This window comes from Trachurus japonicus, chromosome 7 (assembly GCF_045865225.1).
Source record: "Trachurus japonicus isolate A0001 chromosome 7, Traja_1.0".
NCBI lineage: Eukaryota > Metazoa > Chordata > Actinopteri > Carangiformes > Carangidae > Trachurus > Trachurus japonicus.
In genome coordinates, this window is record NC_140913.1 from 29,039,346 (window position 1) to 29,058,576 (window position 19,231).

Consider the following 19,231-nt stretch of genomic DNA (forward strand, 5'->3'; position numbering starts at 1 on the left):
GCTGTCCCTAGAGTGGATAGTGACAGAAATGGAATTAAAAATACGTATATGAAGGTGATGATGGATGGTGAGTAGACCCTGGAGCGACTCATGAGCATGCCCTAAAAACATTTAGGAAAGACAGCTGGGGGATGTTTTCGCTGCCCCACCCAAACTGTGAAAGACAAAACAGCTCTGAGTGATGTCATTACTACTGCTTATGAAAACCAGCTGATGTGTGACCTTATGGGCTGTGCGGGTTTAAATTCCAAGTGTGTTAGAGCCTTGACTGATGTATATGTGTGCGTCTATGTACTGTGCAATTCCCTGTGGTTAGAAACCCCATCACTCTTTCCCTTTGCTCTCATGATTGCGTTCTTTCGGAATAAAATGTGGCTGAAAACATGACAATTCATAAAAAAAAGTTGTTTATTTTCTTGCTTTTTATTTTTTTTCCATGTTAAATCCAATTTAAACTACAGGGTGGTAGTAAAATGAAACAGTCACACTGGAATGTTAGCAATGAAAAGATACAAAATGAACGGAAAGGACAAATCCATGCGAGACATCCAATTTATATAACAGAATACTTTTCTTTGTTCTACTTTGGCAAAAATAAAATTAATTTTCCTTTTGTATTTTTTCTCTGGTATGTTAAATGACAGCTGATCTTACAGGCCCAAAACAAAGAGACATTCTTAGCCTTTGAGCATCTTTCTGTATCATATATGACCTGAATCAAACATTGTAGAGGTGGGTCAAAGAACAGATTTTTAGTAAAACATAAGATATGACATGATATTCTTTGGCACATAAAATGAACATAGCAAGAAATAAAAACAAGACAAAAAAAAAAGTCACCGTACTATACACACTGCGCAATACAATACTGATAGTAGAAAGAGTTTATACAGTATATTGAAAAGAGAATAACACTGACATATGGAGGATGGACAAAGCTGATGGTAAGAGGCTGAGGCCTTTCTTTATGCGTCTGTTGGGTAAGTCTCATGATTTCAGCAGTGACTGTGAAGGCACTGTAAAGAGGCCTGTAAATGTTTGTGATGGATCACTTTGGTTTTTGCAGTAGCAGATTGAAGATGTTTGTAGCTGTGAAGAATTCACCAAAGAAACAAAACAAAAAGAACAAAAAAGTGGTATGATTGAAACTTGGTGAACCATCATTTTGTTGTTGTTTTACAAAACTGTACACTTTTCAGGGCTAATGTCACATGCACATTCAAACTCATCACTCAACTCCTCATCAAACATGCACACAATACATACAGTAAGCGAGGAAAGCTTAGATGCATGTATAGATATATACAGTCCATGCACAGTACAAATGCAAGTATATGTTAACGCACACATGCAGGATTTGACAGCAGCACACACACACGCGGGTGCACACACACACACACACACAATCGCACAACCTATGCAAGCAATAACTCAATCAGACAAACAAGATGAAAGGCCGATGAATTTCCTCTCTGACAAGTTTGTAAACAGATTTCAAGGCAGTGTGATTCGCTTCCTCTGTCTGTCAAATTCATTTATGTGCTTTATTCTGTGTTTCTTTTTTTTATGGAGGATTTAAACCTAACAACAAGCAGAGACCCTGCTGGGCGTTGACAGCTCATAGCTGTGACTCCCGAGGTTGCAGTCGTCATGGGAGCCATTGCTGATTAATGCTAAAATTCACTTTATTCCCCACCCGGAACTGCCCGTCTCCTGTGTCTTGTCTCCAGCCTGACTGCCGTCAAAAACCCAGGGACTCAGCCCTCGTCGTCATCAACATCAATCATCACCCACCATCGTCATCATCAGGCTAGTTCTCCTGATGTTTGTTGAGGCAGGTCGCCAAAGGAGGAGGCAAGGGGACCATAACACGAGGAGTGTTGATGTAGCAGATTGTTCGAGTCCCCGGGGTCCACTTTGCTGTGTAGGTCGGGCAGGAGTGGATTCAGAGAAGGAAGTGAGTTTTCATGGGTGTGTGTGGATTTGGATGTGTTGTGTGGTAGTTCCTGGGGCTGCAGTGGACTGGCATAGACTATTTCACAGCTCGGTGTCTGCTGTCTTGGCGGTGGAGTGGCCGTTGGTGGGAGGGGGAGGCTGGGTCTTGGCTGCCTCAGGGGACTCTCCGTTTACACTGGGTTTCTCCGGGGTTTCTGGAGGGGGGTTGAGCGGGGCCACAGATACAAGAGTGTTCCCCTGGTTCTCCTGATCCACTGGATAGGCCTCCTCTGCCTGCAGATGCAGAAATGAAGAGCTCTTTAAGGGGGAAGGCAAAATGGAAAACACGTGGGTACAGGGCCCCCTGAAACTGAACTTTTCCCCACCGCTTTTTTCTAAGACTATGTGTTTTAATTTTGTATTGATTTTTTTGTTACTCCATTTGATTTGATAATCAGACTCATATAAAAACATAGACATAGGTGACAAGGTTGGTAGGTTTGTTACCTTTAATTGTCGGTGCAAGCTATTTTTAGAATGGCAGAGCAGAGCCGCAAGCTGCTCAGAGCTATGCTACGGAGGCTAATGGGATGGGTGGACAAGTAGTGACCTAGTCACCACGCTATGAGATGATAACAGAACGTTACGAGACGGAGTTGCTTTCAAGGTAAATTCATGCAAAATCTATCTCATAGCGTGGTGAATGTGCAGGTCACAACTTGTCCACCAGAGCGTTTTGAAGTTGTTGGATTGTGTATTTGATGAATTTGATGAGGGAAACCAAGAAATCCCATTAGCCTCCATAGAGTAGCTCTGAGCCACTTGTGGCTCTGCTCCACCGTTCTAAAAACAGCTTGCACCGACAATTAAAAGTAACGAACCTACTCCTACAACTATAGGGATTATGGCAATGGGCCAATTTGCCAAAATGTTGAACTATCCCTTTAAGGAAAGTGCGTTGCCTCCATGTTCATTGGTCTCTAAAACCTGAAGAGGGTTGAAATCTGATGACTCTGAATGCATCATCATACAATCCACAACATTTTTCATCCAGTGACCTCTCCTGCCCTCTGCATTGGGAGCGCTGTCATCCTGTTTTCCCACTCATTCCTCACATCAGTCCTTTAATTTTGTCACCCGTCTGCATGTACATAGATGCATCCACTATCCTGCTATTACTTAAAAACACGCACACACAAACAACAAACAAACCCTCTAATGTGGATCGCTATCACGCCTTAGTGTGACTGTTACTGAGAAACAGCTGCGTCTGGTTACTGGATGAAAACAGATGAATAAAGCACCAGGGCGTGGGTCCTTGGGGAAGGCGCACTCTCTCTCTCTCTCGACATATTCCCTCTGATAGCTGGCCAGCCACATTCCCTAATTAAAACACTGGCAGCGGCTCATTCACAACTTAAAGGAAATGGGCCTGTTTTGATTTCAGATGTAGTAAAACACGAACTATGCTCAAGTATATGTGTGCATAGAGTGCTGAGGTTGCAGAAACTCACAACATATGGTTAAAAAAAAGTACAGATTTATGATAACACACCTGCAGGTCACATGTAAGGTCAATCTGAACAACGTTATAAACCATAGACACGCTCACGACTAAACGTCTCTGCAAGGAAGTCATAAATCTGCCTCATTGCGGCAACACAAACCACAATAGGTTGTATATTCACTCTTGACAGAAAACGTTGCTTACCAGCCTCGCTCCCTTGGGGTCAGCCTTGCGTTGGCATTTGCAGTAACCAATGGTGATGCCGAGTGCCACGAGCAGACCAGAGACCAGTATTCCAGCCAACACGGAGGAACCTGATGACGACGGGGTCTCGGTCTTCGTCACACCGAGCTGGACAAACAAACGGAAGAGATGAGATTACGGCTAAAAAGGAGCCATGTTTGTGAATTCTTGGCATTTCGAACAAAAAAATCGCTGAGCCTGAGTGGAATTATCTCTGTCGTCCGTGAAGTAGGCGGCCAATTTAGAGCCAGTGAATTGTTTAATTTGATTTGAACTTGTAGTAACCCAGGTCAGTATTTCACTCAGAGGCTGTGCGGTGCAGCAGTTGTCTTACTTTTCTTCGCAGGTCTCAGCAACACATCATTATATTCTAGCTGGCAGAGAAACTACAGCTCTCTTACCTTTCCTTTCAGATCCTCACTCTGAAGTGCTGCAGCCAAAGCTCCCAGGCCAGCTGCAAGAATACATAACAGTACTTAATAAAGCAGTTTTTTCTGTAAAATCATGAAGCAAGACTGTATTATAACCTCCTCAAGTGTCACAAATCAATTTAACTGTGCGTATGCAAGTTATATACTGTAGATGCATCATCATCAGCACTCACCATTTTTGCTGGCCACCAGCACTTGGTTTCCGTCTTGGAAGATATCTAGATTACAGTCTTCCGTGCTGCACCAGCCTGCAGGGTTTTCCTGAATGATGCGTTTAGTTGCCTCCTATAAGGAAGAATTTGCACGTCAAAGAGAAGTGGGGCCAAAACCACATGAGCCTAACAAACATCTGAACAAAAGTGTAACATAGCTTCCTGCATACACAAAGACATTAACGCCCAAAACAGTCATATGTGGGCTCCTGAGTTTTCACGTAGGCCTTGTGTATGTGCAAAAGAGACCAGAAGCATTTGGATGGAAAACTTGCTGACCACACCTTCGTTCTCCCCACTTTAACCTCCGAGTTATGATATCATCTCATTGCGCAACTTTAAGGCTTTGGGACTAGGGAGCGCTCTTCATTTTCTGAAACGCGATCCAGACAGCTCCCACTGTTCCCAGCGGACCACTATGAGCAAACCCTTGAATCCTCAGCTAGTTTGGGAGTGGGCCTACAGCTGGACTCGGCTGCAACATGCAGATCTTCAAGGAAGGGTGGGAGACACTCAGGAAGGCTGAAGTCGAATCACTCCCGGGGAACCTCTTCTCTTCTCCATCTGTCTGTGTCACATGTTGCTCTCAGGAATTCTACAGTCGCATAACTTGCTCTGCTTGACCTTAACGTGGCAACTGTGCAGGAGTTACAGTAGGTTTTTGCACTGGAGGAAAGATATTTAAACTACATGCAAACAAAATGCCTCATATGGTACTGAGATAATGTTAAATTTGTAATATTCAACATTGTCTTTGTGATTCATGACTTTGTGATTCACAATTTTACACAGGTATTTAAAAAAAAAACATTTTGCTGCTTCATTGAACTTATTCCACTGATACAAGTTGTTCGTTCATCAAGGTCTTCTGTGCCATTCACCCACTGTAGCCTGCGTTTTGAGCCCATCATCAGCTGGCTGAGGCCGCTGGCACTGCAGTCCATGTTTAGTTCAGGGTGCGTTTGGACAGATGACTTCTGCAGCTGGTCCTGGCTTAGTGCATGTTACAGTAATGGACCCAAATAGAGGCTAACTCAAGTATACAGACAGGGATCTGACCTGCTGCTCTATGTATCTAAAAAAAACCCAAAAAAACCTTGCACTTCCACCTTTTGCTGTAAGGATTTCGGAGCGAGAGCTGATGTAGCTGTCTTCTTCATTTATGTCCCACCACACTCAAAAGATCACAGTCTGAAGATTTACAACACCTTAGGAATGTCTGAGAAAAGAGCTGTCTTTATCTGGGCCATATTTCCAACTGTAGCTCTTTAAACCTCATTAATCTTCCTCTCCTTATAAGTAGAGTAAGCCACTCTGGACCCAAAGGTGTAAGGAGGACAGATAAAGGTCTCGGTTAAGAGAACGTGTCATTAGATGGTAACTAGCCTGCGCTCTCTGGTCTTTAATGTCTTTAAGGCAAAAAGTCTCAGGGCATGAGATGAAGGCTGAGTTGAATGACATAAAGGTGGTGGTGGTGGATGGATATGTCGTGAAAATATATTATTCTGCTCATACTCACACAGTCCGCTGTGTCAACCACAGCCTTGACAGCATTGCTTTCTGGGACTTCCTCCTTTCCAACACACTGCACATTAGGCTGTGGAGATAATGAACCAGGTCAGATGGACAAATGAGGTCAGGGGGAGACAGCACACCTGGCACATACTCTACTGTTGTAACCTCAGCATCATTCATTCCTTCAAATTAAAAGTAGAAAAGCCCCATACAGTATATAAACCTGCCATGGGTACTATATAGCTTTATTTCACAGACTCCAAGTCCAACAAGACACAAACAAGGAAACATAGACAAACAATATAGACAGTACACAGTCTGTCCACACACAAACTAAAAACAGTACAGTTGTTTAGACCAGTATTTCCAAAACATGGAAGTGTATTTCGTGTCACTCTGAGTTGGATCAATCAGAGACATTATACTCAACTCACCACCACTTTTTTTGCCTCGGGGATCACTTCAGGAACTACAGCGACTTCAGGTGCCTCGTCGATTCTCAGAACGGGGGCAGCGGGGGTCCCTAAAGTGTCGGATGCCATTCCGTTCAGGATGCTTATAATAGTTGCTAGGGGGTCACCAGCACCAGCGGAGGAGTCTGCACTACCAGCAGCGTCGGTGGCGTCGGGCGCAGGGGGGGCTGCTGAGGCATCCTGAGGTGCAGCAGCAGCATCTGTCGCTATAGGAACACAATCCATGGAGCATCCCATCATACACAGACCACACACTTTATGTAATGTATGAAGGCGTATAGTCAGATGTGGACATAGAGAGATATGGAAAATTAAACCGTCATTTATTAAAGGTCCTACCAGCTGGATCGGCGGCAGCAGCAGCTGAAGCAGATGGATCGGCAGCAGCTAGGTTGGCTGCATCGGTTGGAGCAGCTGCATCGGTTGGAGGTGCACCTGCACCATCGTCAGGTGTGTCTTCTTGACATATCACATTATCTGCAAGGAATAGAGAGAACGAGAAAGAGGTAAATATTTTGACATCAGGTGAATCAATGCTCTTTGAGAATAAAAACTCCTGAAAGAGGTTTTCCAAGTCAGAAAAACATGAGACCCTGCAGCATCTTATTATATTATCATCATTATAATAGTGTTGTTATATTATTATTCTTATAATTATAAGTTCAATAGTTTCTCAGTTTGAGGGATAACCAAGCTCATGTTCAGGATTTGAAACCATAGCTTCTTTAACTTTGGGCCTCGGGGGATGTTGATGTCAACAGGAAATATAATGGTGCCATGGATACATCATGTTCAAGTCATTAGCACTTATACATGTGTGGTAATTATTACACGGTGTATGCTATAATACACCTACAAGTCTATATTTAATGAACACAGGTGGTGATAATGTGTGTCATGCTGTTGTGTTCACTTGTGATGCAGAGGAATTAAAACAACAGCTACTGTCGTTCGGCTGCTCATCATTACATCCCACCGTTCTCATATAAGGATTTGTGGTATGTATGTTGCTGGGGGCTGAAATTTCCGGCACACACTCCGTGGACTGAGTGAATGAGGACGGGGGCCGAGGGGTTTGGGTTGAACAGCTTGGCCAAACTCAAGCCCAAAGATGCCAAATCAATTTGGCACGTGTGCTAATGCTGGTCACATGGGCTAATTCTCACCGTCTGCAGCCAATGCAAATAAACAGCTCAGTCAAAAGGTTGCGACCTCTCTGACTACACATCATGGGAGACATCAAGTTGGGTGGTGTTAAAAAAACTTTCTGATATCACAAAGAAAACAACTACAAACAACTACATTTATAATTCATGTGAAGTTTTTTGTTTCTTAGTTCCATGGGTAAATGGCTGATCAAGCAAACTGGATTATGTTATTAGACTGTCCTGCTCAATTAGAGGGAAAACATTTTACCCTGTGATGTGTTATACAGACACACATACACACACTGCTCTTCTTTTACTACAACCGAGCCCACTGCCTCTTGTCCCACCTCCACAGCCACGCAGGAGAACTGGAGCAGCATTCAGTGTGTGAGAACTTTAACTTTTCCAAAATGAATCAGGAGGTAACGAGGATTTACAGCATCGTAAACCAACTCCTCGTGCACCATTGTGCCTAAACCGGCCCCTCGGCCCGGAGGGAAAGCAGTAGGCTACAGTGTGTAAACAGTTTTAACATCAAACCAAAACTATGCTGCAATCAGAGGGAAAAGCCATGTTTTGGTGCACCACCACTATTATTCCCTTTGGATGTAGATGTGTAGTGTGTTTCCAGTCCTATAAAGATGACTGACTTCAACAGAGTGGCCACCATGACGGTCTGAATCCAGTATTGTGGACCAGGCTCTGTAACATATGGGCTTTGCTCCTGCAGCGCCTTTAATCTCAACTGTGGCATCAACTGGCTGATCAACACTGGTCCAGAACTGGTCATACGCTGGTCCAACTTGGCACAGATCCTAATGATTCATTCATTCATTCATTCAGCCTTCAGATGTTATGTTTAGTGTAATAATGTTTAGCCTCAACATCACTGAGTTGACTTACTTCATAGGTGTGAAGATTTTCTGAGGACAAACGGTATCCGTGGAATGTTTTGAAAGCACTTCACGGTCGGAGGAGTAAAATATTTTCAGCGTTGACTGGAATACGTCTGATTGTTTATGTTTAAAAGCTTTTTACCTCCTCGGATTCATGAAAATATAAATCACTGCATTAATGGCTTCTCTTGTTTAAACACAAGTTACTTTCACAGACAGATATATATACTAAACACTGTATATATGCACATGAATGCAGGATAAGGCACATTCACACACCGTTACGATTTATAGACAGTAACACTCCGCCGCTGTGGACATAGACTCTGACGGTGTTTGCAGTCAGGCCCTCTCAGCATCAGGCTTAGTATAGGACCTCTTGTCTCAACACAAACACACAGAGGAACACATGTAACACTCCTAACTCCATAAACACAACCCATGCTCTCTGTGTCGACGGGCTCAGAGCACACGGCCAAGGCTGCAGACTAAATAACCCCTGGGTTCAAGTAAATCTTGCTCTTCACTCCCCCTGTTCACTGCCGGGCTCCGTCAAGTGGATTTCCTGCCTCGGCCTTGTCCTCCTTGAATCTTTCAGCCTGGGTGTTCCAGCGCCCTGACATGGTGTGTGGTGTGTAGTTGTGCCAGATGTAAAAGAACTAAATCATGGGTTAAAGAGGGGATATGATCGGGGCTCGGGATTGTGAGTGACAGTTCAAATGTTGCATTTCTTTCCGCCCGTGGGCCGGACAAAGCAACATCAATTACGTTGCAGGACAAAGGCAGATATTTCACCGGCAAAGTGACAACTGTAATCTGGCGGATGCTTAAATGCTTACTTACATAATTAGTGCGCGTAACAAATGGCAAATGGCTTTGTTCTGTGTGGGAAGATTTACACAACCACAACAGTTACTGTATTGTTGATGCGTTGCAGCTACCGAGCTGCAGGCTCCGGACTGTATTTCATGTGCTTCGCCAGGCTAATGTAGGCGAGACTCCTGAAAGGCAGTTACACTGTAAACATATTAGATGTCATGCCCATAAATACAGCCGGCCTAAGGCCTGGGAGTGTTGTCAAGAGTTTTACAGCTGACTGCGGTGGATTATATATGGACAGAAATGGATTAAGAAAGGTCATTACTGAATTGACAAGCCCTTTATTGCACATCATCACTCACTGCTTGGATGTGATATGTGGCAGTCCACGCCGGGAAATAAATCAGATGACAAGGCGGAGATGGACACAAACACAGAGAGATGATGGGTCCTGGCTTTTAGGTGAGGTATTCTCACACACAAACACACACACACACTGATGCTATCACAGTAAAACACCCTCACACTGACACACTGTACAGTATATATTGTTGATATTGAATGTCAAGCAAATAAAACACAGGTGGAGTTGTGCAGCACACACACAGTTCGGTTCTGGACCCTGAAGTAAAACGCAAACCAAAAAAAACAAGAAAAGGAGAAGTTTTCCTGTTTTTACAGTGTCAACGAACGTTGATTCACTCAAGTGTTGAAGAAAGAAGAAAAAAAAACAAGTTGTTTTTTTGGTACGGTTTTAAGTCCATTATGTTTTTTCTTTGTGAATGAAACACCACATGTGACATTGGAGCAAGTCATACAGGGAGTGTTGGAAACTGTTGCACCTACACTTAAACCAGAGATCACAACATCTGACACCAGACAGCTCTGGTTCTGGTTCCTGTTGGACTTGTGTTTGAGTGACACCAGAATCAATCTTTTGTTTTTCCTTAGTTTGGACTTCAGTAGGATCTTCTGCCCTGAGGCCCTTTTTACACCACAGATCTTGATGCCCAGTTGTTGCCTGCCCTATATCCAACTTTTCTTCACATGTTCTACGAGAAGAAGCGATCCATATCTGGTGGGGGCGCCTGCTCTACCAATTTAGCTAAACGACGCCCCTTTCTGAAGCATTGTTAGAGGTGCACAGAATATTATTGGTCGAATTTAAGGCAGAGAAGAAAGAATAGGAGCCCTTATGGTTAAGGCCTGAGTGTGTACAGCATTGGTTCAGCACAACAGTGGGTCTGAATCCAATCTGACAATATCCAATTTCATGCGTTTCTTGCGGTTTACACAATTATGTTACAGACACGATCTGGGCCACTTGAGAGGAAAAAATTGGAATTGGGTCACCAGAACCATGTAGTGTAAAGACGACCTAAGTTTGAGAACCTCCTCCTGTCTTTGTGCCGATGGGGAGCTCGTTTCATATCGGCGATCTCATGGCATCAGATCTCTGCTTTCCCTCAGTGAGTTGAGATTTCAACTGGTGCTGTTGGATCCACATTCACTGGTTATGTCCCTGCCTGACAACCCATGGCCTCTCCATTGTAATTGCGCTTTTTCACCCTTCCTGTTATTCCAGTGCAAAGACTGAGTGAGGAGTGAGATAGTTGCAACAAAAACAAACACCGCCACACCTGATTAAACGGACGCAGTCAGACGGCACGAGCGCAGGACTGATGCCGTCCTTTACTTGTCATATATTTGAAGAAGAGGTCGGCTTCCTCTCTGGGGGGAAAACGGAGGGAGGAGGCCCGAAGGAGGGAAGAGTTGTGCAGCTGCTTTAAGTCTCCTCAGGGAGCTCCCTCCCTCCCTCCCTCCATCCTCCCTCCCTCCCTGCATATGCGCCGTACCGTCAGAGAGCTGTGAGATCGGTGACATCATGTGTAAACGGGGGAAAACTTCAGCTCCAAGTCTTGGGACTCACATCGGACCTCCACCCAGACCACTGAGACAACACCTTGGCCGTCATGATGAGCCACTCCCTGCTATCGTCACCTATGCTTGTCCACTGCTGCAACATGTCCTCAGAAGACCCCAGCGCCTCCTCCTCCTCCTCCTCCTCCTGCTCCCGTTCTTTCATGTCTCCTCAGCCTCAAGTAAGGAATCATTTAGTCGAAATGTCCAAGAGAGAACAATGCAACAGTGACCATGAAGTCAAACCTCAAAGGCCTCTCTGATTTATGACAAATTAAACTGAGAAAAACAACAGATCCCCTCATTTAAGAGGCTGGAAGAGCTTCACGTTTGGAAACTTTGCTTCATTAATGACTTGTATTTACTGTCAATCAACCAACCTATCAATCAAATGGACCAGATGAGGCTAATCCAGTTAAATGGACTGAATTTTTATAGCACTTTTTAAGCTTTATTAACCACTCAAAGTGATTTACAATACTTACACATTTGACCTTACATTTAACCTGTACACTGGTGGAGCACTATAGTCTCTAATGTGGCTATTGTCTAGTTTTTGGGATTATATTAGTAGGCTATATTATTCTAGTAGGCCTGCAAGAAGACACATTGCTGTACTTATTTGCCACATTCAGGGACAATCTGGAAAAAATAAAAATCCCTTGAAGACATCCCTCGGGTCCCTGAATGTGAGAACTATTTTTGTTTCTGCACAGGACGGGTGGCAAAAGTTGACTCTTTCCACCCTGCACACATCCCTGGTGTTTTTAAACCAAACACGAGATAGACTCAGAAAAAGAAACAAAAATAGAAAATAAAAAGGGAGAAAGAAAAACATAAAAGGAATTAACACCAGATCAGGAATGTTATTATCCATGCACATCCTATAGCAGGATGTGGCTGTCACAGGAGCTCGCCATGCACCGACGTGACGTCATCCGACTGGTAGAGGTGAACGAGCTGATAACACACACACCGACGCTGGATTACAGACCAGCAGTGATGATTTCCCTCAAACTTTTACTCCAGTTTCCTTCATTCACTTCATGTTACCGAGCCACTTTCAAACCCCAGATCATCGAAGCTATAACGAATGGAAACGTAAGCCGATGATTGATAGCAGCTACTCACCATTGTTTTTATTCTTCCCCCTAATTTACTCATTAAAATAGTTTCAGCGGGGCAGTGAAACCTAAAACCCATGTTTCCAAAACAGTCCATCCATTTTGTTAGCAGATTAGAAATCTGGAAACACCAGCTGCTGCCTGCGAGAGGCTGGAGTGGCCCACACCCCCACGCCTCCCCCCACTCCCCCCTCTCTTGCCATGTCAGAACCAGGAGTACCGTGGTGGGCTTTCGGCAGCAGATGTCCGTGGCCCGATTCCAGCTGCTGTTTTTTCTTTCTTTTTTTTTACACAAGACTGTGTGGGGAGAGGTTGTAAAAAGATATTGAAACCTATAGCCCTAAACAATCTGGTTCTGATATGATTCAGGCTAAAGGAGCCAGAACTGCAAAGAAGAGGAGGAGGAGGAGGAGGAGGATTGAGAAACAACAGCAATAATCTGAAACGCCCTCCAGATACAGCTACACAAAAGAAAATGCACACAAACACACGCACATACACATACATGTACAGTACAAATGAATGTTAGTTGTAGTTGTGTTTCCAGTTAAGTTCAATAACATGGTTTATACTTGAACATTAATTACCAGGAGCAACAATTACCCTGGTAGTCAAACAGGCCTCAGCCAAGGCTCATTAAATGCTTTTACTCCCCCCAGGGTGAACTGAATACCCCTCCATAAAGACTGGGCTATCCAAAACACACATACACATACACATACACATACACATACACATACACATACACATACACATACACATACACATACACATACACACTCTGTGCGTCATTGTGTACATACTGGTGTCTGACTGGTATATGACATCACAAAAAGGTCAAACAATAATCAACAATGTCAAAAAACGACAACAATAAGAACAAGAAACATGACCCGGACTTGCATTGTTGCACTCTTTTTGTCTTACCTATGTATTATGATTGTATTACTTTCTTTGTTTTTTCTTTCTAAAAAAAAAGGGTGGGTACCTGCCCCATGTTTTTAAATACTGTACTTATACTTGTGTTTTCTTTAACCTGCTTGTTTCTATTTCAGTATAGGGGGACTGTCAATGGAAATTAGCTTTTTTAGCTAGAATTGAGTACATTTACATTTTATCTTTAAAATGTTTATCAATGTACATTGTCGCTCTTTATCAAATAAAAGGAATTGAATTGAATTGAAGAACAAAGCAGCGAGGACACAAGGAGCCTCCCAGTTGTTGTTATTGTTGTTGTTTGTTGGGATTCACACTCTGATCTCATGTTGCTGCTCATTAGCTAAAACAGAGTGGGGTGATTTCAATCCCGGCGCTGAAATGTATCTGGAGTTTCTCTGCTTGTGCGCCAAATTTTCTAAAAAATGAAGGAGAAACAGGAGGAGAAACCCCCTCCTCCTCCTCCTCCTCCTCCTCCACTATACACAGACAGACACACGCACACACACACACACACACCACCACATGTACACATACACATACACATACACATACACATACACATACACATACACACAACCCCCCCCTCCTCCTTTACACTGGTAAAACTCAACAGCTGTAAAATTGCAGCAGGGTGCCAGGGGAACAAGGAACAATAAGCTCACCAGAAACAGCAGTAATTGGAAGAGGAAGATTTGAACGTCTGCTTTTCATTAGGACTGTTTCTTTAGGTAAATATTGTTGCTAGACAATCTATTTCTCCAAGTCAGCTCCTTTTCCTGGATATACTGTCGTTTAGTTAGTGGCGACAGCAGGGCTTGTGTTGTGTTTTTTGAGTCAAATGAAGATCATTTAAAAACGCCCCGCCGCCTCCCACCGATGAAGAAGATGATGTTTTAAGAACATTTGAATGATTTAGGTCTGGATCTCCGCTGCAAACTGGAAGCGTGACAGAACACAGGCTCCAGGTTTAATTACTCCGTCCGTGAGCTCACGTGGCACCTCATGCAGCCGTGAGCTCTGGGACACACAAACACACACAAACACACACACCCTAGCCTGACATCAGACCACTATCTGCCAAGGCTCACATAAAAAAAGCAAAAGCAAAAGAAAAAAGAGCCCCACGCCCTCCGAGCAGATGACGTGAATCGAAGTGCACCATCATCACGACTTGGGACGGTAGGAATGCTGGCCCATGAGAAAGAGAGTGGCAATATCGGGCCCATGTTGACGTTGGCAGGGCCGAGCTGTCTGAGCAGGAAGATACAGAGGCTTGAAGCCCATGCATCTTTATTTCCTCAAACCTTCTCAGATCTTCTTTTACGAGCATTGATGGCTTCATGCATATGAACACACAAACACATACCAAGCAAATATCTTGGTTTTAATGTGGTATATTGTGACAGTCACAGGTCCCGAGGCCCCTGACATAACAACAGAAACATTCATCGTACTCCGAGAGCTGAAATGAGTGAGACAAGATGTTTTTCTCCCTCCTCCAGAGCTGATATACAGCTTGGGTTTTCCCCCTGAAAATCTACAGTGTGTGTGTGTGTGTGTGTGAGAGAGAGCGAAGGAGAGCTTATAACATTCTCCAAAAGGCATTGAATGACATCATCCAACACTGCAGCCCATGCCCATTTCAGTGCTACATATTTGCACCGCTGCATAACTAGTACTGACTAACTGACTGACTGACTGACAGCCATGGGAAGCCGGAGCACAAACTGGATCCGGGTGTTTGCCAGAGAGTCGTCAGAGTGGATTGGCCTGCTTATGTATGACAAGGATGTTTGCTGTGATAAACACACTCACACTCAGTCAAACGCATCCACAAATCAAGTGCTGTCATCCTGTCTCACTTACATCCTGCCTGCCATCAGCTCCTTCTCTCCTGTTTGTCTGAATCACAGTTTCTACACTACAAATCTAAACCAAGTCACTGCTCAGCTGCAGATGCTCTCAGCAGAGCTGCACATGGGCACAACCAGGATTAGTTTGGGAAACTTTGCTGCAGCCATCTAATGGTTAATGCATCATCTTTTATATTGATGTACTGTACCTGTTTTTGAATAAGGGTGGAGTCCAACATTTACTCCAAATGGGCAAAGAGGTGTTTTGTTGCAATCGTAGGTTCACCCACCTGTCACTCAAATTCCGGTTATTTTTGACCCCTAAATCGTTTTCCTGATGGTCACCCAGTGTTGGGGGGAGCAAAAAACGCCACCTAAAATTTAGTAGTTACACCATGGCTAGACGGCCAAATATCTATGGTACATGACTCAAATCCTTATGACACACCACTGAACTCACTGAACTGTGTACAGTATAAACAGTATAAACTTTGTGTTTTTGCATGTAGTCACTCACCTCAGACAGCCGAACTCTGAAATGTCCTGGAAAGACATTACTATCCGATCGCAGAGCGCCTGCTCTCCCCGCCACAGAAACAAACACTTTTTCCTTGTTGTGATGATTTCTTTACAAAAATAAACGCAGTGCAGTGCAGTGGTAATGTCCAAAATATTTCTGACCATTTATTTTTGTAAAGAAATCATCACAACAAGGAAAAAGTCTTTTTTTCTGTGGCGGGGAGAGCAGGCGCTCTGCGATCGGATAGTAATGTCTTTCCAGGATGTTTCAGAGTTCGGCTGTCTGAGGCGAGTGACTACATGCAGAAACACAAAGTTTATACTGTTTATACTGTACACTATATGAGTTCAGTGGTGTCTCGTAAGGATTCCAGTCATGTACCATAGATATTTGATTGTTTTTTGAGTGTTTGTTGTGGTTGAAAAAATTGCCCCCATAGGTTAGCGTTGTCGCTGGTGCCATCTAGCCATGGTGTAACATAAATTTTAGTCGCGTTTTTTGCTCCCCCCAACACTGGGTGACCATCAGGAAAACGATTTAGGGGTCAAAAATGACCGGAATTCTCCTTTTATTTGTGTTTATTCCTTTAGTGAAGTTGGGCTTTTTAACATGGGACTCTATGGGGGATTAAACCCTCCGGTGGCCACTCAAGGAACTGCAGTGTTTGACATTTTTCAGTGGCTTCATTTTTCAGCTTCTGGAGGTTAATGCTTCGGTCGTCGACCTCCTGATCCCCAGCGATTTCACACCCGAGCCGTGCAGTGGAATGGCTCTGTATTTATCAGGATAAGAGTGACTCAACAAAGAGTCTTCTTCTTCTATTTGATTGAGAAAGTCGTAACGCAGCATGAAACATCAGAATTGTGAGATTATTGACGTCATTACAGCGTGGGACCTGCAGCTGCATGGACCTATATAATGACAAGAGTCAACGGGGAGACAGACCGTCTCTTGTGATTTGGCTGGTGGTGCAAAATGTACCAAAACAAAACCAGATATAGCCACAGAAGGGCATGTAGGGTGGAGATGCAAGAAAATATCAATATATGCAGTATATTGAAATTAGAGCTAATGTGCCCATGCCCATACACACTGCAGTGATACACAAGAGTCAACAATGTTGCAAGTCTGTGTGATGGGAGGACTGCAGCTGGATGTGGTAAGAGAGCTGAGGATGGGTCAGCAGACTGGAGGCAACACCCCAGTGATATTCTCAAAGTAGAAATCAGAAGCTGTTTGCTGAGCGAGGGCGCCGATGAAAAGATCCCGACTCAAACGGGATTGTTTGTTCACATTTAAAAACGTGAAACCTCAGTGGAAATCCCACATCAAAGATAGATTATGCCTGGTAGGCGAAATGCAAATGTGGGAAAAAATAAAAAAAGGGATAAATGAGCATGCTTGAAATAATATATTAATTGGAAATGGCTTCAAACAAAGGCATTAATCATAGAGATAATAAGATAGTGGGACGTCTGTTTCGGAAGCAACAACAGCAATAAACAAAAAAAAATGAGTAAAACACACGTCTGATTATTAGATGTGTCTTAAATCGTCGTCCCTGTATCGAGGCTTTGATTTCTTGGCGGGGAGCGCCTGCAGTAATTAGATTTCCATGTAAATCTAATTACCATCTGCTAAGCTGCTGATGCAGATGGTATGTGGTGGTGGTGGTGCCGTTTTTATTGTGCAAACGACGAACATGTTCCGCCATCTCATGATCTTTTCCCTTTTAAAGTAAACCCTTGGTTATTTTCATCAGCCCTGGAGTTACTCCTCCTCGTGTTCTCCAAGGTCACTCCTAACGCCCCCCCCCCCCCCTCTGCTGAAGTCGTTACGCTGGGCCGAGCTACGACTCTTTCCTGCTTTACAACCGGCGAGGAGGAAACACATCCAAGCCATACATCACCCTGCAATTAGCATCGGAGCCTCAGCCTGATTTGAAACGGACGGCCTAGTGAGTCCACACACATCCACATGATTGCACGCACACACACACATACAGACACACACTGTTATTACTGAATGTAGGGATATAAGGAACACACTATTTTTGCCCTGTGTTGAATCCACATGTGTCGTGTGGCCCTTTGTCACATGTAGTTGAGGTATCTCATTGGAAACACACTCATATACAGAGTAAATGAAAGAATACATTTATGTGTGTGTATGTGTGTCCTTTTACAACTTTTCAAACACACATTAGCTCCACCCAGATGCACTGCAGGATGTAAAGCATAACTATTCTCAACGGCAACTTTCCACTCCTGAGTGGACTCTTTGTGTCTGCACCACAGCTACACACACACCCCTCTTTGCATCCATGTGCACCTTAATGGCAGAACACATCAAAAGTACACCCCCCTAAAGACTGTATAAGAAGTAAACACTGATTTATATCAACTGAATTCTGCTCACTATGGAGTTAGAAACTTTTTTTTGAAACAATAACGAAGCAACGTTAGAAAATATAGGCGATATGAGAGTGAATAAAAGTTGTACTCACTGCTGAGCAACAGCGCGCAGAGCAGCAGGACTCCAGCCGTCCGTCTCCACAGCCCATTCATTCTCCACATGGATGCAGCCATCCTTCTCTGGTCAGACTCAGCGCAGCCGGTGGGACTGTGTGTGAGAGTGAAAAAGTGTGGTGAGTGAAGGTGAGTGAGTGTGAGTGTGAGGAGGAGGAGGAGGTGGAGGCGAGGGGGGAGTCAGGAGTTTCCTGTGAGGTCTGAGTGAGCGGGACAGACAAGCAGGATAAAGCCTGGCTTGTGTTCTGTTGCTCTTTATATGGCCCCACTCCTTCAAACTCTGTCTCTCTCTCTCTCTGCTCTGCTCTTTCCACACCCCCTTTCTCTAACTGCCTCTTGTTAACCCGTTTCCCCCACTAACGGTCCCGGGCTTCCTCCCTTCTCCTTGTGTGTGTGTGCATATGTGCATGCCAGGTGATGCTCTACATATGTAAGCGTTTTCCTCTGCTGTGGCTCAATACCGACAGATTCAGAAAAAAAAAAATGCATGTAAAAAAAACTAAATATCTAAAACATGACACAACTTCAAGATGTTAAAGTGGGTCCCAGTTCTGGTTGTTGAGGATGCACCTGGTAAACAGGAAACACTCCTCCTGAATGTTGTGTGTGTGTGTATGGCTGAGAGGCCTGTAAAAGCACATGGCATCACACATACATACACACACACACACACAACTCTTGGCTGCAGGTTTTTGTGTGTCCCTGGACAAATGACTAACAGCCGTAGTGAGTCATCCACTGAACCACACACACACACACATATGCGCGTCTCCATGTACCGCACACGCCTTTTTTCAAATGCACACAGTGACATCATAGACATAGACACACATGCGATTTCGTAATCGCACCACATCAGCAAAAAAAAAGAAAAAAAAGTGTCAAACTGTTTGCACTGATGTGTGCTGTGTTGTGTAGTGTAGTGCTGTAACAAGTGTGATGTTGGGTGGGTGGGTGTTCACCGGTCAGGGGCCGATGTGCCGGTTCCAGACGTCCAGGCGGGCCACATCTGGAAGCACTGCAGTCCCAGCGCTGGGTTTTCTGAGGGCTGCCTGGAGGCCTGCTCGTCAAAGAGCTCGACCATATGAGGCTGAGCCGAGCCAAGAGAAGGCTGGTGTCTGGGAAACGGCTGCTCCTGCTGCTGGTCACCTAACTAACTAACTAACTA

At 44.2% G+C, this 19,231-nt stretch overlaps 1 protein-coding gene across 1 annotated transcript; it reads right to left on the reverse strand.

Moving 5' to 3' along the window:
- Positions 1 to 1,554: 1,554 nt before the first annotated feature.
- Positions 1,555 to 18,291, reverse strand: cd34 (CD34 molecule). The gene is made up of 8 exons (XM_085782733.1): positions 18,042 to 18,291; positions 6,656 to 6,793; positions 6,278 to 6,522; positions 5,848 to 5,925; positions 4,290 to 4,401; positions 4,087 to 4,139; positions 3,647 to 3,793; positions 1,555 to 2,229 (listed from the first exon to the last, which is right to left on the reverse strand). Exons 1-8 carry the CDS (start codon positions 18,121 to 18,123, stop codon positions 2,038 to 2,040), a joined length of 1,047 nt encoding a protein of 348 aa, XP_085638859.1. The 5' UTR covers positions 18,124 to 18,291; the 3' UTR covers positions 1,555 to 2,037.
- Positions 18,292 to 19,231: the final 940 nt, after the last annotated feature.

Coding starts and splice junctions, on each gene's coding strand:
- cd34 (XM_085782733.1), bottom strand. CDS start 18,123: ATGGCTGCATCCATGTGGAGAATGAATGGGCTGTGGAGACGGACGGCT. Junction 6,794..18,041: donor CTGCGCGCTGTTGCTCAGCA/GTGAGTACAACT, acceptor TATTCCTTGCAG/ATAATGTGATATGTCAAGAA. Junction 2,230..3,646: donor ACCCCAAGGGAGCGAGGCTG/GTAAGCAACGTT, acceptor CTGCATCTGCAG/GCAGAGGAGGCCTATCCAGT.